At 51.4% G+C, this 23,208-nt stretch overlaps 2 protein-coding genes across 9 annotated transcripts in view; both read right to left on the reverse strand.

Annotated features, from left to right (window-relative positions):
* Positions 1 to 1,854: 1,854 nt before the first annotated feature.
* On the reverse strand, positions 1,855 to 7,505 carry UCP3 (uncoupling protein 3). Of its 4 annotated transcripts, none has more exons than XM_014790319.2 (6): positions 7,380 to 7,505; positions 6,654 to 6,864; positions 6,172 to 6,372; positions 4,915 to 5,016; positions 4,272 to 4,452; positions 1,855 to 1,969 (listed from the first exon to the last, which is right to left on the reverse strand). In XM_014790319.2, the coding sequence occupies exons 1-6, from the start codon at positions 7,503 to 7,505 to the stop codon at positions 1,855 to 1,857; spliced, it is 936 nt and encodes a 311-aa protein (XP_014645805.1). The 4 variants fall into 4 exon arrangements, with proteins under 4 accessions (XP_014645805.1, XP_087290138.1, XP_087290140.1 ...); XM_087434012.1 differs by having other exon boundaries at positions 6,172 to 6,422; positions 6,650 to 6,864; XM_087434014.1 differs by lacking the exon at positions 6,172 to 6,372.
* An 11,151-nt stretch (positions 7,506 to 18,656) lies between these two features.
* The window catches only part of C2CD3 (C2 domain containing 3 centriole elongation regulator), a 123,160-nt gene continuing 118,608 nt past the window's right edge, over positions 18,657 to 23,208 (reverse strand). For all 5 annotated transcript variants that reach the window (XM_087433443.1, XM_087433445.1, XM_087433444.1 and 2 more), the window contains one exon: positions 18,657 to 19,465. In XM_087433443.1, coding sequence (XP_087289569.1) covers positions 19,331 to 19,465 — 135 coding nt within the window. In that variant the 3' untranslated portion in view covers positions 18,657 to 19,330. The remainder of the gene's footprint in view (positions 19,466 to 23,208) is intronic.

The raw sequence follows: 23,208 nt of genomic DNA on the forward strand, positions 1-23,208 counted from the left end.
ATAAATTTAACTTAGGAAGTGCTGAGGGTTGAGTGGATATTTGCTTTTTCCCAGGGTACAGAGGAGTCAGGGCGGGGAAGGAGGGATGACATTGCTGAGCATTCTTGCCAGGTGGGGAGTGTTGTTTCCACTTATCTGTTAGGACGCTGAGGTGCAAGGATTCCCCGTGGTGAGGTTGCTGGTAAGGTGGGGTGAGGTTTGAACCCAGCTCTGTCATCAGAGCCACACATGCTGCTAAGAAGCAGAAAAAGACACTGGCATTCTGGTCCCCATTATCAACCTGAAAGATGTCCAGTCTTTTTTTTTTTTGTGAGGAAGATTGGACCTGAGCTAACATCTGCCAATCCTCCTCTTTTTGCTGAGGAAGACTGGCCCTGGGCTAACATTCATGCCCATCTTCCTCTACTTTATATGGGATGCCACCACAGCATGGCTTGACAAGCGGTGCGTCGGTGCACGCCCGGGATCCGAACCGGCGAACCCCGGGCCGCTGCAGCGGAGAGCGCGCACTTAACTGCTTGTGCCACCGGGCCAGCCCCAAGACGTCCAGTCTTAAGTTCAGAAGGGAGTCATCTGGTTCGAGCCTGCCTTGTACAGACAGAGGAGCCAAAGCCCTGAAAGGCAGAGCAACCAGCCTGTGAGGAGGCAGAAGGCAGTGTGGGCGTGTGGGGCCAGATCTGGCCCAGCCCTGACAAACAGGAAGCCTGAAGTGAGAAAGGGAAGTTCTGTCCAAGAAAGAGAAGGCAGAAAAGTAGCTGTTCTTATTCCCACACTGAAGGTGTGGATTCCCTCGAGTCATAATAATTTTCCAAAAGCTCCGAGTCCTACTACTTGAGGCTCTCAGCCTGGCATTTCTGTCTTTTACCCCAAGCCCCACACCATTCAGGGTGCCTCACAGTCCAGCCAAGGAGTGGGGACTGCGTGGGAGTGGGGATCCTGTGGCATCCTCTGTCACCCCCGGCCCCCGAGTCCCTGGTTCCTTTGGTCTCACCTCCAGACAACTGTGTCTTTCAAAAACTTCTTCCCTGGCAGTTCCTCACTGTCCTGACAAAGTCCTTCCCAAGGCACTGCCCTTACGTTTACATTCATACGAGCTTTTGCTTTTATAAAGTGCTTTCTCCTAGCTTCAAACTTGATCCTCATAAACCCCGGTGAGGTAGGAGGGAAGGGATTATTACTCCCATTTTACAGGAAAGGAGACTGAGGCTGCCCTTTTTATTCTCCAGAGTCCTCAGGGAACATTTACAAGTCTCTGCCTCACACTGGCTCAGCAGTGCTCCTTTGGCACAGGTTCTAGGTTTTCTCTTTTTTTCCTCACATTTCCTAGAATCCCACAGAATTCTACACAGTAGACACATTACACATGTGGCAGATGATCCACGGTTAATTGAAGGTGTCACAGCTTGTGTTCTTTGGCAGTGTCCCTCTGGACTCCTTAGCTGATTTCCAAGTGTGTCGTGTACCACTCCTGTCCCATGCTTGCAGCCTTTCCTGTTTATAATTCATCGGCTAATCAGATTTTTCAGGGGACATAAGTTTGCAAACTTCCATTTTATCCAAATGGATCTGTTTTGGTTTATTTTCTCTTGCCTAAATGTTAGGCATCCAATCTAATGGGTTTCAAAAATTAATATAATTTATTTTCCATCCTGTCAGTGCAAAACAAAGGTGTTCTTAAGACAACGCACTGAAGACCAGAATCCTTCCTCCTCTTCTGCTCTATTGCTTGAGTCAGCAGCAAGTAAACCGTGCTGTAAACATGTGTGGGTCTGTGTCCATGTGTGCATGGACCCACCCACTGTTCCATTCTTAACTGGTTTTGTTCCAGTTAGGTACCAAGTAGCCTTGTCTTATTCAAAATGGAGATTCCCGTGGCATCTGGACTTTCATCAAGGCCCGTTTCAGCTGCTCATAGGTTACGAACATCACCACATTCCAGGATCCCAAACGCAAAAAGGAGGGTGTAAACCTGATGAGAGAAACAACCAAGACATCAGGTGGGGTGGACTAAGGGTCTCATATAGATCTGCTGTGCTCTCCCCGGGGATTCACGGTGTTAGTGCCCAAGGACCTGGACTTCCGTTAGTCACGAGCATTTTCTGAGACCTGTTCAGTCTTGTTCTTTGCTGAAGGAATTCAGGCAGAAGTTGGAATCAGAAAAGGAAAGAAAGCTGACATTTTGAGCCAGGTTATTGTGTCAGGCAGTTAATTCTCACAGTCCTATAAGGTAGTTATGGTTGTTGACAGTTTTCTTTTTCAGAAACTGAGGCCCAGGCAGGTCAAGCAGCTCAACCACAACTGCACAGTTAGTAAATGTCAGAGAGGACTCCGCCCTGCTGCGGGGGGTTTCTGGGCTCATTTCCATCCTGAGTAGCCACCCCTGAGGAGGCCCCCTGCCAGGGCACCAAGAAGCTGGGGCACTGCAGGGGGAAGACAGTGTGACACCAAAGTTAGCTAATCTCCAGAGAGCCTGCCTGTCCTGTGATAGTGCAGCTGGGAGAGTCTCCACCTCAGCTGTGCTCCACAGACTCAGGGAGGATCCACCACTGGGTCCCTGCCCTCCTCTTCTGCCTCTCTCTCCACTAATCCCTTCCTGGTCCTCTCTGGTCCTGCCAACCCTTCCTTCTGTGCCTTTGCCCCTGCTGCTCCTTCTGCTTGGAAAGTCCCCTGCTCTCCTCCTTGCCTGGCTGGTTGCTCTCGGCTCTGTAGGACTCAGCTTGGGTACCATAACCTTGTGCCAAGTCCTTTCCTGACCCCTCAGCCCAGGCGCCTCACAGGGAGTATAGCACTGTGGCAATGAATGTGAGCTCCGGAGTCAGAACTGGGTTCAAATCCTACCTCTACCAGTTTCTAGCTTCATGACCTCAGACAAGTTAATCTTTCTGAGCTCAGTTTCCTTACCTGTAAAATGAGGAAAATAACAGCATCTACTTCATAGAGTTGTCATGAGGATTAAATGAGTTAATGTTGAGCACACAGCACAGGGCCCAGTATTAGTAAACGCTCAATAAATGTCACCTACTTGTCTGCTGCAATTTGAGGGAAGCACAGCATAGGCCCAGCACCATGAGATGCTCAGTAAATGTTTGCCAAGTGAAAGAATAAACTGTGACAAGTGGCTACAGCTGCAGATTGTAATGATAGAGGCACTTATAGGAAAAGAGCAGTCTGTCAGTTGAAACACAGCTTTTTATGTCATTCCCAGGGTGAGAGCCTGTTTGCTTGTTGGGTCCAATCTAACACTGGGTGCCAGCAAACTATCATTGGTGGTGGGAGGCGAGAGGGCAAAGCAGTGAGCTTAGTAGTAGCCTGGACAACAACATGTTGTTGCGTGGTGTCTGATGGTCTGGGTTTGAGCCGTGGCTCTGCCATTTGAACATTGTGATCTTGGACAAGTTACTTGACCTTTCTGAGTCTCAGTCTCTTCCTCAGTAAATGTGGAGAATACTGCCCAGTTCAGGGGGTTGTTGCAATAATATATGTCAAGCGCTTAGCACAAGGCCTAATAATAGCGACTTAGCAATCATGACGATTATTAATAACCTACGTCATTGAGTGCTGGCTTTGTCCTAGGGACTCTGGGAGATGAAAGATGTTTAAGCCACCAGTACTTGGCATCAAGGAGCTTACACTCTAGTATGGGGGATAATTTAAACCTACAAATACCGTAACAAAGTAGGAGGTGGTAAATACCATAAAAATGGTATCAAGGAAGTATTGCTGAAGCTTACAGGGAGCAGGGAAAATTTATATATGAGAGTGTTGGGCAGGAGGGGGTATTTGAACGAGTCTTGAAGGATGGCTAAGATTTAGAGCGTGTAGTTGGTGCGGAAAAGGCATTCTAGGCAGGTGGAACAGTAAATGCCAAGACACAGAAGCAAGAAAACATGACACGTGTTGGCCACTTCAGCTGCCGTCATGGGTGACATATGGTTGTGGCAGTGGGTTGGGGAAAAGTCTCAGAATTACCAATCACCTTTTCCTCCTTCTCCTCTGCCCAAAAGGTTTGGGGATAGACAGAACTTTGACCTATGCCTAGACTCCTTTTTTTCAGGTAAGCCTTCCCTGACTCTCCAATTCAGATTTGGTCCACTCTTTTTCTTAACTTTCATAGCTCTTTATACTTCTCTTTTGTGGCATTTACATCTGTGCTGTTCACCACTGCATCCCCAGATGGGCCCATGGTAGGCACATTATACGTGAAAGGAAGGGAGGGTGGGGGGCCTGAGCTCTCTGGGAGGGAGTGCTGCAGGCAGCAGGGGGAGGCTCACCCCTTATAGAAGGCCGTGGGACCCTCATGGGCCACCATCTTCAGCATACAGTCAAGGGGGCTGTGGTACTGGCCTGGGGGTGAGTTCATATACCGGGTCTTCACCACGTCCACTGGGGAGGCCACCACTGTGGCACAGAAGCCGGCTCCAAAGGCAGAGACAAAGTGGCAGGGGAAGTTGTCTGTAGAGGGAAGGGAAGAGCAAATACTGGGCTGTGAGAGAGGGAGCGCACTCGCTGTCTCTTCCATGTGTGTTCATTGTCTGCCTCTAACTAAACTGTGAACACCTTGAGCATAAGGATAGTGTTTTCCAAATCTCTCACAGTGCCCAGGCAGAGCTCTTGGTAAGTACTTGAAACAGAACTGGGCCATCCCAGAGTTGGAAGGTTATCCAGTCTAACCACCTTGTTTGAGGAAATAGGTCAGAGAAAGTGACCCTCGCTTAAAGGTGCACGGTGAGAAGCGGTGCTGGGCAGGAACCCAGGTCTCCAGGGTTCTTTCCTACTTGTCACAATGTTGTACCGCGCACTTTTTGCAGGGCACTACTTCTCCCTCTGTTCCTTTTAAAGCCCAGTTGCCTCTGGGTGGTGCCTACTCTGTGGAGTTCTGTGGGAGGGCTGTGTGCCTGGAGCCCAGGGCCTCACCGGTGAACAGGTGATAGTCTAGCAGCTTCTCCTTGATGATGTCATAGGTCACCATCTCACCACAGTTGACAATGGCATTCCTTGTGATGTTGGGCAAAGTTCCTGTTAGGAAGGGAGGTGGGGGTGACGAATGGGGAATAGGAGCAGTGGACCCTGTGGCTGCAAGGCTGCAGGCCCCAGTTTGGGGAGCACAGTGCCCCATTCCGTTGGTCTCAGAGGAGCCCACCTCCGTTGAGCAGACTCCACACTTTCCTTTCTGATATTAACAGCTCGCAGATTATCCATGACTGCCTTAGAGATAGAAAACAGAGAGGCCCTCTTGTGTTTGTTTGGGCCATATTTTGGAGGACAATCTGCAATATCTATCAAAATTAAAATATGCCTCCCTGAGACCTGGCCAGAGCCAGAAAAGAAAATCTTCTTTGGAAGAAGTCTGGGTTCTTGGAACAGTGACAGAATGTAGCCCTGGCCGGGCCCGAGGAGAGCATCAAAACTAACCCCCTGGTTTCACAGACGAGGGCCAGGCTCCAGGAGGGCACACAGTAAGTAAGGCTGTGTCCTGCCCTTAACCTTCACTGGGTCACTGTTTCTTCTGCAAGAATTCATGTGACCCCTGGTCCACACGTGGGAGAGACTCCAGCATTTGTCGAGGTGGCCACCATTTAGACATGTATGGAACCCTAAAGCCTTGCTCCCATGGAAGCCCCCTCCTCACAGCATCTCCCTGTGCCCCACTTCTCACAGCTGCCTCCTCCAGTGCCCTTTGTCTCTTCTCCATGCCCTGCAGTTACTGCTCTTAAATCTTTGCTTGGAAGGCCCTTCCCTCCCATCTCCACACACTGAGAACCCACGGAGCCTTTGAGGCCCAGCTTAAGCGCCACCTTCCCTCCAGAGCCCACATGGCCTCTCCCCCCTCTGGATCTGTACCTCTCCATGAACCTACCACACCCTGCCCTGTGGTATGGCTGCTCCTTGACACTTATCTCCTCTGTGTGTCTGTGAGAGCCATAAGGTTGTGGAATGCGTCTTCTATTCATTTCTGTCGCCCTCACAGCAGCCTGCACATGGTGAGGGGTTGGCAAATTGAGCTGTATTTGGAGCACTGTGGCAGGTCAGTGAGATTTTTGGTTGGGATGTTCTTTTAGAATCACTAGAATACATCATGCTGGGAGTTCTCTCCTTGCTCAGTTCCCTGCCCCAGCCCTAGGGTAGGAAAAGCTCTGCAGAAGGCCCATTGAGCCTGGAGTCCAGACCTACCTTTCCATAGGCCCCTGACCCCTTCCTCCCTGGCGATGGTCCTGTAGGCATCCATTGTCCCACTGTACTTCCTATTGCTCCTGGGCCCAAGGTGCACGCTGGCCTGAAATCGGACCTTCACCACATCCGTGGGCTGGGCACAGGTTACTGCCATGGCCCCCGTAGTGCAGCCTGCCAAAATCCGGGTAGTGACGCTGGAGTCTGGGGAGAAGAAGAGAGAATGGCCCAGTGCCAAGCCACCCAACCCCTCTCTGGGCCTGATGCTGTTCTCTGCCCCTGCCTGATGTCTGCTGCTTCTCCTGGGTTAGGGTTCTGGAGCTTCCTTGATGGCTAGAAGCTCTGAGTTTCCTCATGAGCTCTGTTACCAGTTTCTCATGCCCCAGCTCTGCCTCTGAATCTGCACTGCCCTGGTCTCCTGACCCACATGCCTAGATTCTGCTTCTGCTCACCCCCTCAGTGTCCACGGGATACCGGGCACTCACGGTCCGATCCTTTGGGGGTGTAGAACTGCTTGACGGAGTCGTAGAGGCCGATGCGGATGGAGGCGAAGCCCATCTGTCGCTGCAGGCCGGCGACCAGCCCATTGTAGAGGCTGCGGGGGCCCTCCGTGCGCACCATGGTCAGGATGGTGCCCAGCACGCCGCGGTACTGGATACTGTGGGCCGCCTGGGCCACCTGATTCTCCCCCTGGACCTGAGGGACACCCCCGCAGAGGCGTGAGGAGCTGGGCGGAGGGCACATGGGACTGTGTGCAGAGGGACCTGCCTGGGGCTGGGCCTGCCAGGGCTGGACATCGAGAACAAGCATGACCACAGCTGTCAAATCCCAGTATGATTAACTCAGGTTTGCTCAGCAGTTTATGGCTCACAAACTGTTATACACCACGTGGCGTTTGATCCTCAGAGCAAACGGAGGGCATGTTGTTTTTCCCACTACAGGTGGTCAGTGGCTTGCCCCAGCTCATTTACTTTGACTTCATACTTTACGGTTTACAACGTAGGGCTAGGCCTTGAAGGGCCCTGTCATGTCACGCCAAGGAATTAAGATATTTTGTCTTGGGTGATGGTGATGGGCAGGCGGCAAGGCAGAATGGTAAGTAGTGGAGTGAGTGGCCTGCTCAGAGTTCTGTGTGAAGAAGAGCATGCTGTGGTGGAGAACTCAGCCCTTCCTTTGATGTGAGCAATGACCCTTGGCCAAAGGGCACCTACCTGCAGGCGGACCTTGGCCGTGTCCAGTGGAAAGGTGAAGAGGTCAGCAAAACAGGCTGCCATGCCTGCTGCCAGGAACTTCACAGCCGTTGTGGGAGGCACCTCCGAAGGCTTCAGTCCAACCATGGTCCCAGAAGGCTCTGCCCAGTCCCTCCAGGGCCCAGCAGAGGTCCAAGGAGAGAGGCTGCTCTGTGGCCCTGGGCTTTAGTGCAGAGAGGAGGCTTCAGAAGACAGGCCAGAGGACACAGATGGAACCTGTGCTATCTGGACCCATCCCCAGGCTCCCCTCAGCACTGGGAGGGGCTTTACTAAGTAAAAAGCCTGCGCATTACCATGCTTAGCCATGTGGATTTGGCTTATAAAAACAGGTCACTTTTCCATCCCTTCTCTCTTGCAATTCTCACCCTCCTCTGCAAGGAGCAGGCAGGGCTGGTGGTGAATCTTCATTGTACAGAGAAGGAAACCGAGGCTCAGGCAGAGACCAGACCTGGTTCCCTCAACCCCACAATGCTATTCTCCTTCCCCATCATCAAGCTGCTTCCTGAGAAAGTCTTGCTCCCTGAGGTGCACAGAGAGCCTGCCAAGTCTCATCACTTCAGGCTCTTCTATCCCAAATCAATGAAATCAACATGCCTCATGACTTAACTAAATTGCTAGTCATCTTGGATGAAAGCTTTTTTTTTTTTTGCAAGGCTGCCTGAACATACTGTTATTATACTTAAAATAAAAAAATCCTTCTCAGCCTGTGATTCCTTCTCTATCACTAAAGATGTTTAGTCTGTGACTAGAGCCGTTTCCTTCTAATGCTACGAGTTCTGGGCTGATGTCTGCCATGGAGGAGGGAGGGAGACTGGCCTTGGGCTGCCCGGCTGCTCTGCCGCCCAGGGCTCTGAGGGAGGTGGGGCTGAAGGGGGTCCTGCCACCGATGTCCAGGGTGGCATCCACTGATCTGCCTGGCTGGGCACTCATACTTTGAGGGTGTCCCTTCTCAGCTGAAGAGGACGAGCTTCTCAGACAGAGGAGGATCAGTCTTGGGTCAAGGGACTGTGCCCCCTCCCTCCTCACACACAGGTGTGCATCTTACTGTTGGCTGGCCAGGGGCACTTTCGCGTCTGAGGGCCCTGGTTTAGCCTTGGTTACCTTGGGAAGCTGGCACACATCTCATGGAAAGCCCTGTGTTCTTACAACCTGGGCCTCTGTGTATCAGCCTTTGGTGCTGATGCCATCTCTTAGTAGTTCACACCCACTGGCACCTCAGCTCACACACACCCATAGTGTGCTGGTACCCTGAACCCTTCAGTGTCGTCACCCCTGGAGCCATGGCCAGTCCCAAAGAGCTGTAAAGTGTGTGCCCTTTCCCTCCAGGGCAATAGAAAAACTCTGGTCCTGTGGTGAGGAAACTTGAGCTCCTGTCCTGTCTTCATGGCTTATTAATGGGTGATGGGACCTTAGATACGTCATTTAACCTCTCTTGGATAAATGGGACTATATTACCTGTTGACTAGTGGTAAAGTGGATGCCAAAAGATAGCGGTTACCACTCCTGAGGCTTCTTTTAGGACTGCCATCTACAGCTCTGGTTCTTTCTGTACTGTTTCCTCAACCCACACAGCACTCCAAACTCTTAGGTTTGCTGCCACCTCTCTCTGGAAAAGCCTATTCTTAAGAAGGAGCTGATGTGCTAATTCATGCTAAGGTGTAAGTGACTATCTTAATGATCAGATAATTCCTGACTACTGTGGTAGGCACTAGGGAAGGAAAGATATGGGATGAATTGTAGTTGGCCCTTGCCCTCAAGGAGCTTATATTCAGGAAGACAGATGGGTGTAGAATTATCCAAAAGGAACGAAGGAGGTGAGATGGGGGAGGATGGGCTGAGGTTGGAACTCACTAGCCACTGGATCCCAGTCTGGAAACCTGGGTCATATTGTGGAGGGACAACTTTTAAATCCTGCCCTGAGGAAGAGGGTGTCTTTATTTATTTATTTATTTTTTTTATGAGGAAGATCAGCCCCAAGCTAACATCCATGCCAATCCTCCTCTTTTTTTTTGCTGAGGAAGACTGGCCCTGAGCTAACATCTGTTCCCAATCCTCCTCCTTTTTTCCCCTTTTTCTCCCCAAAGCCCCAGTAGATAGCTGTATGTCACAGTTGCACATGCTTCTAGTTGCTGTATGTGGGACGCTGCCTCAGCATGGCCGGACAAGTGGTGCGTCGGTGCACGCCCGGGGTCCAAACCCAGGCCGCCAGTAGCAGAGAGCACGCACTTAACCGCTAAGCCACGGGGCCAGCCCCTAGGGTGTCTTTATTTTGATCCTTCCCAGCATGAAGTTGCATTTAAAATTTTATTTTTATTTTTTAAACTGTTAAAATTGAGGTATAACTTACATATAATGATTGTATGCATTTTAACGGTCACTGAGCTGTAAAGGGAATTATGCACTGATTCTGGAGTGTTAGGCCTGGAGAGCAGATGTAGGAGATTCTCCTGACGGGGACCTAACCTAGCGTGCAAGCACACATGAGGCAGATCATGTCACTCTCCTGTTTTAAAACTGTCCAGTGCTCCCCACCCCCCATTATTCAGAACAAAGTCCAAAGTCCTTGCCTAGGGACCCTCCATAAGACCACCCCATGCCAGGTTCTGTGCTTGGCATTCTGGGAAATCCGGAGATGAGTGAAAACAGTCTGCGTTACTTGCCCACAAGGACCTCTCAAGGAGTCTTGTGGGGACATCAGACACGCCCACAAACAACTGTAGTGCAAGATGGACTGGACCAACGTCAGGGGGAAGGAACTAGAAGGGACTCAAAGGAGGGAGAGATCCTCCCTCTTGTTTGTGAAGTGGAATAAGAACCATTGCACGGTGGGGGGTGGGAGGAGGGTCCCATGAGTTAGGCCTGGAAAGGTGGGCAGGAGTCAGCAGGTAGAGAAGTGAGACGGGTGTTCCAGGTAGGGGAAGGGCATGAACGAGAGTCCAGGGCATGGCTTAGAGTAGGAGGAAGGACTGACTACCTGGCCACGAAGCCCTCGCAGTGGAGCTTTACACATAACCTCATTGAATTCTCACAGCTTTCCTGACAGGTAGCTGCTCTTTCCTCTATTTTTGGATGAGCAAACCGAGTCTCAGAGACATTAGCTTGCTCAGTGTTCCCAGCCACTAGCGTCAGAGCCTGGTTCACTTTGCTGTCCTAGAATCAAAACAGCCCTGGAAAGAAGGCAGGGCAGATTTAAATTCATTTTACAGATGAGAAAATAGGGGCTGAAGATGGAAAGAGACTGGCTCAAAGTCATAGGACTCCGACGAGCTTCTTCACCATTCTACCCAGGGGCCCTAGTCGATGTGGTAGTGTGGATACCCATGATCTTGCCTTTTTACTGAGGGCATACAAAGCCCTTTGCAGTTATGAAATTATATGCAAACCCATCTATGGGGGAGTGAAGTGCTAAGCATACAGAACAACAGCTTGGTGAGGAGGGATGGGTGGGCATCAATGCCCAGTTTGGCAGATGAAGAAAATGGGCCCAGAGAGGCCAAGACCTGTGCACATCACAGTCAGGTCTTGGGCTCCCTCTCCAGTGCTCCTCCCACAGCCCATCTTCCTGCCTTTCTGCATTGACTCCCTGAGAGGGTCCAAGAAGGAGTTGGCTCCTTGGGAGGGTGGTGTGGAGGCCCCAGTGCCCACGGAGCTGAGCCTGGCTGAGGGGACAGCACTGCAGGTAGGCTGCAGGGACACTGCCCTCCACCTGCCTCCTTCCCCACTCCCCTTTGCCCTACAGAAGACCAGCAGCTGCCAGGTGCCGGGTGCTCAGTCCCCAGTGGAGGCTCCCGCTCCGCCGCTGGGGCTGGAATTCGTGCGGTGTGTGTGGCAGCAGCTGCCTCTCCCGGTGCCCGCATCCTGTTAGCCTCTCTCTCCCCACACCCTGGCGTTTCCCCTGCCCTTCCCCTCCTCTGAAGCGAGAGGACCTCAGCATCAGGAATCTGAGGACCTGACTCTCAGAGCTGGGAAGGCCCTTGGGGGTTGTGTTCTCTATTGTCTCTTACTGGTTGTACAGTGTCCCTTCTTCAAAACCTTTGGTGGCCACCCAGGCTCCCATACAACCCTACAAATTAGGTATTTCTACTTCACTTTCAGAGTTACAAACTGAGGCCCAGACAGTGAAACGACCTGAGGTCACACAGCGAGCAGAGGTGGGACTTCCCCCACAGCTGTGTGACTCCAGTGCATTCTCCGCTCTTGGCCTCCTGGTGTGGAGTGTTTGCCATGTGCCATCTGCAGGGAGCACTTCCGGGGGCTGGGTCTGTCTTCCTGGGAGAGCCTGTTTTTCTCTGGCCTGGGGGCTGAACTGTCAAGCAGGACTTCCCTTCTAAACGTCCTTTGTCCCCAGCTGCCTGTTGCCCCACACCTTCTTGCAGAATTAGCTCATTAACTACAATGGTTTCCCCCTAGATGGGAGCCCCAAAGGCAGGGACAGGGTCTACTTATCCTGCTGCTCTGTGCAGCCTGGTACAGGGATGGGCCAGGGCCAGAGGGGACCATGGAGGACCAGCTGACCAAGGAACCCCACTTGCTGAAGTGGGAAGATGGGAAATGAGATCAAAGATGCCCACAGCATTCTTTGGTATAGCCCCAGGGCTACACAAAATCTAGAGGAGAATGGGGAATGCTTGGTGGTTCTCAAGTAGGGGAATGACACCATCAGTCCTGTGTTCAGAGTGTGCTGGTGAAGGTGTCGAGGATGGACTGGAAGGGAGAGATGGGGGGATCAGAGACCAGTGAGGAGATTGTTGGTGCTGGAGCCTGAACTCAGTCAACAGCAGCAGCCAGGGGTGAAGCTGGAGCCTATTCCAGAGGCAGTCCTGAGACACCCATGGGAGGTAGAAGGGATGGGCGTGGACTCAGGTCAAAAGCCACACCTTGGGGGGAGGGTTCTAGAACTTTCACTGGTCAAGTTGCGGGGGTAGGTCACAACAGTGGGCACAGGTAGGGGCCGCCCTGAGGCCAGTGCTCCGCAACCTCCTTCCCCGCTTACTCCAGCATCCTGAATCAGCGCTCGGGGAACCCTGGCAGCCAGTAGACTTTTGCCACTGGCTGGTAAAGGAAGAAGTTAAGAGCAGAACCCTCCTCCCTGCAGCTCTGCTGGGGCACTTGTGGGATGAGATGTTCTAGCCTGCACAGCCCAGGGTGGTGGTGCCCCCTTAATGTTTGCTGAGTGCTTCCTGCACCAGGCACTGTGCTGAGGGCTTGATAGGCATTGGCTAATTCAATCCCTGTATAGGGCTATAAGGTAGTTGCTATGATTATTCCCACTTCATAAACAAGGGACCTGAGGCTTCAAATGCTTCAACTAGTCATAACGCTGAAGGGATGGAGCTGGGATTGGTGCCCAGTCCCGACACCCGTGGTGCCTGTTCCACTGCCCAGAATCTCAGACTTCAGGGAGAGCTCAGGATCCCTGGAGCTGCTTGTTTACAGAGTGGATTCTTGGCCCTCAGCCCCAGAGATCCTGGTTCAGGTCTGGGCTGGGCCTGGAAATCTGCATTAGAAACAAGTTCCCCATGGTGGCTGCGGAGCAGGGGTCAGAGGACCCCATTCTGAGACGCCCTGCCTGACCCCACCCTCCTGGCAAAGCCTCCACAGCATCCCCACTGAGGAAGCTGCCTGGCGGGGAATTCCCGTGGGCTCTGTAAACCTCCCAGCATGCGACCTGGGCCAGGCCTCAGGCCAGAGGTGCCTCCAGCATCCCTACTCAGGAAAGGGGTGCCCTGGACCCTCATGGGGAGAGATCTTTATGCTCTGGAGGAATCCTGGGGATTCTGGGCCAGACCAAGGAGAAAGCTACTTCTTATCTATGGATATTTGCAAAATCACAGAGGCAGCCGGCAGAGCAAGGGGGAAGTGAGTCCTGGGTGAGTGACACAGGTGTTGGGGTTGAGTCCGAGCCCTGCTGCAGAGCCCTCAGCAGGGCTGCCGTGCCCTCTTCTTGACAGGGTGGGGGCTGGACTAAATCTCTATCAGCGCCGTCATGCTATGACTAGTGATCCCTGACAGCTCCTGGCTGCTCTCTGTAAATTGCCGTGAGGGGGAGAACACGCAGGAGGAAGCGGGGTGGAGAGTGGGGTCTTACCTGTGAGTCCAGCCGGGGTAGGGAAGCACAGGGCCTCCTTAACCCTCCCTAGGGCTCCATCCCAGGACGGGGCAGCAGGGATCTGATGGCCCCCTTGCCATTCACTGTTGTCTCTGCTGCCTCTGGCTTGGCACCTATCTTTATAGACTCCAGCTGACCTGAAACCTTACCCTAGAGAAGCAGTTGACAGCCTGGTCACTTGACAAGAGGCGGCTGCTGAGAGGCAAGGAGGTGAGGGGGAAGGCAGGGTTCCAGATCTGGTTCAGTTCCCTCAACTTGGGGTTTTTTAAAATAGCTCTTTCCAGCTGCTGAAAGAGCTATTCGGATGATAAGGGTATACACAGGGGGGATTGGACCTGTCACCTCTGAGAATCCAAAGGTCAAGGCTTTCCATGATGGGCTAGGCATGGCTCTCCCAGGTCTCCTCTTAACAACAATGATAATAACTGTCATTTCTTAGTGCCTACTATGTGCTAGATACTTTACATACATTATTTCTATGTTTCATAACCCTATGAGGTAGGTACTATTAGGATTCCAATTAAAAAAAATTCACCTATTTAATGGGTACAATTCAATGGTTTATATTGTGTTCAGTTATGTAGCCATCATCACAATTTTAGAACATTTTCATCATCCTCCCCAAAAAAATCCCTGCATACATCAGCAGTCCTTCCCTTCTCCCCTCCCACCCAGCCGCAGGCAATCACTAATCTACCTTCTGTCTCTATAGATTCCTGAATATTTCATATAAATAGAATCATACAATATGTGGCATTAAAAAAATTTTTTTTATTGAGGTAACACTGGTTTATAACATTATATAAATTTCAGGTGCACATCATTATATTTCGATCTCTGTGTAGAATACATCATGTACACATGTGCCTTGTCACCCCTTTCACCCTCCTCTCTCCCTCCTTCCCCTCTGGTAACCACCAATCTAATCTTCATATCTATGTGTTTCTTTGTTGTTGTTTTTATCCTCTACTTCTTTTTTTTTTTTTAAGATTTTATTTATTTATTTTTTCCCCCCAAAGCCCCAGTAGATAGTTGTATGTCATAGCTGCACATCCTTCTAGTTGCTGTATGTGGGACGCAGCCTCAGCATGGCTGGGGAAGCGGTGTGTAGGTGTGCGCCCAGGATCTGAACCCGGGCCGCCAGCAGCGGAGCACGCGCACTTAACCGCTAAGCCATGGGGCCGGCCCTATCCTCTACTTCTGAGTGAGATCATATGGTATTTGAGTTTCTCCCTCTGACTTAGTCCGCTTAGCATAATACCGTCAAGGTGCATCCATGTTGTTGCAAATGGCAAGATTTCATCTTTTTTTATAGCTGAGTAGTATTCAGTATATAGCTGAGTATATATGCACAATTGGTATATATGCACAATTGGTACATATACACAATATATACCACATCTTCTTTATCCCTTCATCACTTGATGGGCACTTGGGTTGTTTCCACGTCTTGGCTATTGTGAATTATGCTGCAATGAACATAGGGGTGCATATATCTTTACACATTCATGTTTTCATGTTCTTTGGATAAATACCCAGCAGAGGAATAGCTTAATCTTTTCTTAATTTTTTGAGGAATCTCCACAATATGTGGCCTTTTGTGAATGGCTTCTTTCATTTATCATAGTACTTTCAAGGTTCATCTATGTTGTAGCATTGATCAGTACTTCATTTCTTTCTGTTTTTTTTTGAGGAAGATCGGCCCTGAGCTAACATCTGTTGCCAATCTTCCTCTTTTTCTCATTTTTCCCCAAAGCCCGAGTACATAGTTGTATATCCTAGTTGTAGGTCCTTCTGGTTCTTCTATATGGGCCACCACCTCAGCATGGCTTGATGAGCGGTGAGTAGGTCTGCGTCCAGGGTCCAAACCTGTGAACCCCGGGCTGCCGAAGCAGAATGTGTGAACTTAACGGCTATGCCACTGGGCTGGCCCCAGTACTTCATTTCTTTTTATTGCTGAACATCTTAACATTTCCAATGGTTATTTTATAGAGGAGAAAACTGAGTCTCAAGGAGGGACAATGACTTACCCAGCTCATACAGCTAGTATGTGGCAGGGCCTGACCTCCAGCCTGTAAATTATCACATACTTTGGGCCTATCTGCTGTGACCGCTATTTTCTATGACGTGACACTTGGAGACTTCAGCATGGACACTGCTGGAGCCAAAGGGAGCTGGAGAACGTGTGGCGCAGGGCGGGAAGGGCCCCCTGCAGCAGCTACTCTAGGCTCCATCAGTAGGCACAGAGCGTAAGGGCTGGGCACATCTGAACCTGAGGCCCAGGTGACAGAGGAAAGAAGGGGGAAGGAAAGATGGGCAGCGGAGGGAAGGAAGAGAGGGGAGGGGAGGGGCCGGCCTGGTGGCTTAGTGGTTTAGTGTGTGCGCTCTGCTATTGGCGGCCCGGGTTCGGATCCCAGGCGCCCACCGACGCACCGCTTCTCCGGCCATGCTGGGGCCGCGTCCCACATACAGCAACTAGAAGGACGTGCAGCTATGACATACAACTATCTACTGGGGCTTTGGGGAAGAAAAAAAGGAGGAGGATTGGCAATAGATGTTAGCTCAGAGCTGGTTTTCCTCAGCAAAAAGAGGAGGATTAGCACAGATGTTAGCACAGGGCTGATCTCCCTCACAAAAAAAAAAAAAAAAAAAAGAGGGGAGGGGAGGAGAGGGGGAGAAGGGATGGAAAAGGGAGGGAGTTAACTGGGTGGGGCAGAGGAGTAGGCAGAGGCCATTTCTGGACTTGGGCACAGAGCCACGGCCACGAGGCGGGTGGTCACAAGTCCAGACACTCAAGTGCAAAGCCTGGGCTGTGAATGTCCTCCTCCTGGGATGAGGCGCTACCCTAATGTCAGCAGCACAGGCAGCTGTGTTTGTGTTATGAGGGAAGGGCTGCTAGGGCTGCTGAGGTTGGGAGGGCTCAGGAAGGAGGTTCTGGGCTCCACCTGGAAGTGTTGGCCTGGAGTTGGTGGGTGAATTGCAGTGGCTACATGGGGAGGGATAAACAGCAGGAACTCAAACAAGGGGGCGGCAGGTCCTGGAGAAAGCTTAGGCCTGGAAGCTTCCTGAGGGCAGGGCCAGGTCTGTCTGCTTCAGCTCCCTGTCCCCAGCATCCAGTCCACACTAGAGGGTCCACAGTTGGCTGCTACAGGCTGGGATGTCAGCCTCTGGGTGATCAGAAACACCCATTTAGGAGAAACACCCATTTAGGGGCTGGCCCCGTGGCCTGGTGGTTAAGTTCAGTGCCCTCTGCTTCAGTGGCCTGGGTTCGTGGGTTTGGATCCCAGGCAGGGACCCACACCACTCGTCAGCCATGCTGTGGCAGCAAAGCACATATAAAGTAGAAAAAGACTGGCACAGATGTGAGCTAAGGGCTAATCTTCCTCAAGAAATAAAAAATGGAAGATTGGCAACAGATGTTAGCTCAGGGTTAATCTTCCTCAGGGGGGGAAAAAAAGAAACATCCATTGATAGGTGTCTTCAAAGGGAGTGCTCAAACAGAAGTGGGAGACACACGCTGGTTCTGTTGGTGGAGGTGGGCACAACATGTACCTAGTGCCCTTAACGCGTGCTGCGTGACCCTGCAAGGCATTTCACCTCTGAGCTGTCACTGGAAATAGTTCCACCTTCCAGAGAAGTTATTGGTAAATGACACACTCTTGCTAAGTGTAGACGGTGGGTTTCAGATCCTCAGGGTGCCTCTGTGGCACTGGAGGCTGCCCTTGGCCTTTGGTAGAAGCAGCCCATGTCCTCCCGCGGCCTTATCCTAACTTGACCCCAATCAGGTTATTTACCCAGATCCTGGAGCAGGATTTGGAGGGAATATTCTTCACCTGAGGCCTAACCCCTCAGGCCTGGGCCCCTGAATGCCCCTCTGTAGGTGGAGGTGGAGCCCGGGCCTCAAAGGCTTCTGGCTGTCACAGTATATGGGAGGCGCTGCGGAGGGGGTGAGCTGGCAGGCTGAAGGTGAGGGGGCAGAGATGGACAGATGAAGGGGGGGGCAGGCTGGTCTGAGAGCACATCACCAGTGAGGGCACCCTCTCCCTCCGTGGGGTTCCTGCATCACTCTGCACCCTCTGAGGGCATGTGCTACCCGTCTCAGTTACCGGTACGCTTGCCTAGCTACTGACTTGCTCCAGGAGAGTGGGGGAGGAGTGGGCGGGGCTGACATTTCCTAAGCTTCCACCAAATGCCAAGTGCAGGCAAAGCACTTTCACAAATGTCATCTCATTTAATCTTCACAACAATCCTGGGTTATTATCTCCGTTTTACAGATGAGGCAACAGAGGCTCAGATGGAGGGAGAGTCAAGCCAGAAAGGACGTATCAGGAAAGTGGCAGAAAGAGACGTCTCTTCTCTATCCCCAGCTGCATGTGGCCCCGTGTGCCCTTCTGGTTCTCCATCTGGGCTCACCCCCAGACTTGTCTTGTCTAGGAAGCCTTTCCTGACTGCTCCAGCCCACAAGGTCTTTCCTCATGAATCCCCCGAATTCAGAGTACTTGCTGGCTGTACCCTGGGCACAAAAGCCCTGTGACATCTCTGGAGACATCTTGTGTGGTGATTCACTTCCTAGTTACATAAACAGACGCAGATAACTTTGCTGAGCTTCAGTTTAACTATAAACCGGAAATCACAATATGTAAATTATAGAGCTGTTTTGAGGACTAAGTGAAATGACCTGTGCTTGGTGGTGGAAAGCAGGGCCTGCCGTGTTAGTTCCCTTCCAACTTCCTCTCTCAGCCACTCTGCGTATCTTTGCCCCTTTCTTATCTTCCCCACAGGCCCTTGTCTATGGTAGCTGCTCAAATGTTGGGAGTCGGACAGTCTAAGCCAGAGCTACCCATTCCAGAGAGATGGGGGATTCTGAGGGGGACCTGCTCCAGGAGCCCCCTCCAGTTTGCTGAGAGATTTGAGGCACCAGCGAAGGAAATACTGGCGGTCACCCTAACCTGGACCAACCTGATCTTTGGGGGAGCTCAGAAGTCTCATGGTGACCCTGGCCCCCGGTTCCAGATGAGCTTTGTCGAGGGACTGTATGGTTGTCAAGCTTTCTCTCTGGCCATTAGAGCACAAACGAATTCTTAACACCCCAGTCCAGTGGCAAACCTAGCCAACACTTGTGCACAGAATACAAATACCAATATGATTTTATTCAAACACGGGCGAGGACAATGACCTTTAGAACTGGGTAAAAACAGTAAGTTAAAAGCATGGTTAGAACTTCAGACAATCAGATAAAAAGCTTGAAGGAGGTGCTTTCCCTCTCCTATTGATTAATTCAACAGCATAAAAATAATTTATATCTATAAAATACCCTTATTCCCAAGCAAAAGAACTGGCGCTGGTCCTAGGATTTCCACGGCTATGCACGATGCACACAGTCTACCCCATCCGCCCCCCCAAAACCTTTAAGGCAAAAATGGCCCATCATATCCCGGTAGAGAGTGGGCTTGTGTCAGCAGTGGGCGGTGTCAAGGACACCGGGAGGAGTTTCTCAGTCCAAAGATGCCTGCTTGGGTCCCTTGGTCAAAAGATGGGTGAGCCACTTGGGCGCTGGATTCCATTTTGTGTCTAGCCTTTGCCTCACGATAGAAGGAAGGTGAAGTCCCAGCAGGTGTACACTGGGCTGGTTTGGGATGCTCCTACAGTCTGGGCTGACTGGGTCCAGGCACCCACGGACTAGGCTGGTGGTGGTTTCAGGGCTCCAACAGCCCTGAGGGAAGCAGACCTGGTGCCTCTTCTAAGCCAGATAAGGCAGATGGAGGGTGGGCATGTGGGTCCTTCCCTCAGTTTCTTGGCTGCATTAGTCTTTCTGGGAGTATTGGGAAGAAAATATCCGTGCGATCCTGCGAGTTTCTTCCTCAGGCAGGTTGGGAGGCAGCGAGCTAGGTCTTGGGCGACAAGGCCTTTGGGTACCCCTGGTGGCCTCACTCTTGTCCTGGAGAGGAAGAAGTCAGCTAGGTTAGTACTGAGGATATGGCACCAAGAGATGACTTATTTATTTATTTATTTATTTATTCCCCCAAAGCCCCAGTAGATAGTTGTATGTCATAGCTGCACATCCTTCCAGTTGCTGTATGTGGGACGCGGCCTCAGCACGGCCGGAGAAGCAGTGCGTCGGTGCGCACCCGGGACCCGAACCCGGGCCGCCAGCAGCGGAGTGCGTGCACTTAACCGCTAAGCCACGGGACTGGCCCCAAGAGATGACTTTGATTCCTCTCATCTTTTGGTTCTTTGGCTAACATTGATGTAGAGCTGACTGGTTTACAAAGCACTTTCCATCCTTGATCTTGTTTAACCCTCACCGCGACCCCATAGGTGGGGTCATTCCCATGTCAGGGATGAGGAAACCACAGTTCAGGTTAAATAAACTCAAGGTCCCACATCTCGGAGTAGCAGAGCTAAAATATGAATTACAGCTCAGACTCTTTCTATGACTCTGGAGGAGGGGCAGCCACCTCCACAGGTCTGAGCCTCATCTCATCTCTTGAAGTGCGAGTCTAGACAAGTTATTTGTCCTCCAAGTTGTGACTGTCCCACATGTGACCCTGGGAATATATCCAACTGCCAGGGAGAAGATGTTCGTGAATAATACCTCTCTGTATGGCCCCTGGGAGTTCCTAGAACTGACAGGTGACATGAAGTACATACCTACGGCCTTGCTACCAAACATCTCCTTGTCTCAGGCTGACAGGGTATCACTAATTCCATCTTTAAGGCACGTGCATTTGGGTTATGACATTGTGGTCCTCTGGACTCCTTGATGACTCATTCATTTGCTCATTCAGCATTATTTTTGGTGTGTGCTTACTCTGTGCCAGGTTCCTGCCCTGAAGGAGCTCAAAGCTATATAGGAAAGCCACCCCAGGTAGTTGGCTAAGAGCAATGCCCTGGGGAAGAGGAGGAGGCCTGGTAGGGGAAGAGGCAGTGCTAAAAGGAGATGGGGGTCGCCACCACAGAGAAACTTGCAGTCTGCCCTGTGGATGGATATCTCTTCTCTGTCCCCAAATCCCATGAGCTGAGATCTTCACAAGCTGAAGGGGCACTGAGAGCACACTGTACCACTCCCCAGGCACCCAGAGTTAGCTTGGGAGACCCTAGAGATTGAGACTACCTCCCCGCTCCTTGCAATTCTGCTAATGGGAAATTGAGGCCCAGCTAGAATTGCTTCTGGGATCAGTAACATTCAGTAGTCCCTTCTTTTCTTCATTTCTTTAACCTTTTAAAGTCTACTGTGAGAGGAAGACAGAAACAGACAGAACTCAGTTCTTGACCTCCATAGCTCAGAGTTAAGCTGGGGAGATAGATCTACTCAAAGAATTAGAAGAGCAGCTCTACTGTCTGGGTGTCAGTTTCCCACCCTCGGAAAAGGGGGAGGTGGGCAACCTTGAGGGTCCCTGCCAGTCTGGAGTTCTGAACGCCAAGGGAGTGCATACGACCTGAGCTAGCTCTCAGCCCTGACAGCCCACAGGCAGGGTTGGCTGAGAACCAAGAGCAAAGTGGTGCTAGCGGCTGGATATGCCCAACAGAGACTAGAAGATCCAGCTCCCTGTCTTCTAGGCAGGCCTAGGCAAAAGGGGAAAAGGAAACCCACCTTTTGCTGAAGTTTGCAGTTCTTCCTTCCAAAATATGGCAGGCAACTACACCCCATAAGCTTCAGCTCAGGAGAGGCCGGTGCCCAGCTGCTGCCTGTTGCCCTCCCCCTCCAGACTGGGTGCCCCTGCAGGGCATGGACTGAGTCTGACGCTTGTGACTCCAACTGGGCTGGGTCCAAGATAGGAGCTTGGTGGCTGTAGACCAGTGAATGGGCGGGATGCAGCTACGGTGACCAGAGGCTTAAACCGGGTGGGGAGGAGACTGCCTCTTGCAGCAAACATCTCATTCATTCATTCTAGAACGAGTGGTTGTTGGCCTACCACGAGCCAGGCCTTCAGTTAAGTCAAATCCTCTCTGCAGCACTTGAAGCCTCCGTATACCCCTCTATACTCTCAAGACCCAAGACTGTTGTCTCTTGAGCTATTTAAAATTTAGAGGTGATATAAGTCCCATTCCAGTCCCCCAGATGTACTGCAGACAGATCTTTTGGGTCATCAGCTGTATCTTACTTTCCACCTCTTTCTCTGCTACAGTGAAAGGGGAGTAGGGAGACACTTGTTCTATAAACCAGATGGGAAAACAGGCCTAAGAGCACAGTCCCCTATCTCAAATCCTAAAACCAGGCTTCTGTGTCCTCTATCTCCTAGAAGAGAAGCATCCTCTGTTTTAGAGAGGCTCTGATGGGTCTTGTTCTCCATGATTAGCAGGGCCAAGTATCTCAGCTCATGATATGACCATCAAAAGAGCTTTATTAATGATTCATCAAACTTTTCAGCAGCCTAAGATCTATTTAATCTGATCTATTCTTTTTTTTTTTATAATTTTTTATTTTATTTATTTTTCCCCCAAAGCCCCAGTAGATAGTTGCATGTCATAGCTGCACATCCTTCTAGCTGCTGTATGTGGGACGCGGCCTCAGCATGGCCGGAGAAGCGGTGCGTCGGTGCACGCCCGGGATCTGAACCCGGGCCGCCAGCAGCAGAGTGTGCGCGCACTTAACCGCTAAGCCACGGGGCCGGCCCTAATCTGATCTATTCTTAAGGACAATAGGTAGCCAGGCTTCCTGTCCTCATAGGGCTGCTCAACCTAGAGGGGAGACAGATGCTAACCCACCCAACAATCACAGGGATGAGGCCTAGAGCTTGGGAGCACAAAGGAGCAACTCATAACAGCTGAGAAGGTCAGGGGAGGCTTCACACAGAGGTGGGGTCTGAGATGGGCAGGGTTTCAGCAGAGCTGGGGGTGAGGGTGAGGTCATTCCACTGGAGGGATCAGCATGGGCACAGGCCTGCACCTGCTGGCCAGGCCAACATCTGTCCTGGAGCTGAATCAAGTATGGCTGGTTCAGCCAACCTCCCAGCACCTACATTCGGACCCAGCATCCTAAGGGGCCTTATCTGCACAGCCCAGGCCCAGGGACCAAGACAGGGACAGGGCTTGGCTCTGTGTACAGGGCAGGGTAGGGGTGTGGTAGGACAGAGAACACAGCATTTGGCTTTTGTTGACTTCAATAGGATTTAAAAAACATCTTGACTAGCAGTAAAGGTTCTCATCAGAGTTGCTACCTGGAAATACACAACCCTCGAGGGGCTGGGTTGAGGCAGAACTGCCTAGAGGAGGGGCATCCCTACAGGTACTAACTGCTCCTCTGAAATACTCCCATGCTCCCGCTGGAGCCCTGGGGGCACAAGCAAATTGTCACTATAGCCTGTGATTTGCAGGAGCCTCAGCCTTCCTGGGGAGGCACGAGGAGGCCACATGGAAGCAGGATCAGACTGAGGGCTGCAGGGCCGTGGAGTCTAGACAGTGGGTGTTATAAATGGGGTGAAGTCTCTGGAAGGGTACTTTGAAGAAGCCTTGAAACAATATGAAGGTGGAATTTGAACAAAGAAAATGAGAGAGGGTGTTCCAGGTGGATGCTCAGCCTGAGCAAAGGTGTGAAGAAGGAATTTCTTTGCTGGGAAAGCAGTGGGGATGGGCCTGGTTGAATGGCAGGTATAGACAGTAGAAGACAAACCCAGATAGAGGGTTGGATGCTTGCTGAGGGAAGTTCCTGAATGTCTGGGGAGGAATTGATCATATTCC

This window comes from Ceratotherium simum, chromosome 7 (assembly GCF_057802395.1).
Source record: "Ceratotherium simum simum isolate JZ-2026a chromosome 7, ASM5780239v1, whole genome shotgun sequence".
NCBI classification, from domain to species: Eukaryota; Metazoa; Chordata; class Mammalia; order Perissodactyla; family Rhinocerotidae; genus Ceratotherium; species Ceratotherium simum.

Coding starts and splice junctions, on each gene's coding strand:
- UCP3 (XM_087434012.1), bottom strand. CDS start 7,505: ATGGTTGGACTGAAGCCTTCGGAGGTGCCTCCCACAACGGCTGTGAAG. Junction 4,453..4,914: donor AGACTATCACCTGTTCACCG/GTGAGGCCCTGG, acceptor TTCCCTCTACAG/ACAACTTCCCCTGCCACTTT. Junction 1,970..4,271: donor CCCACGGCCTTCTATAAGGG/GTGAGCCTCCCC, acceptor TTCTCTCATCAG/GTTTACACCCTCCTTTTTGC.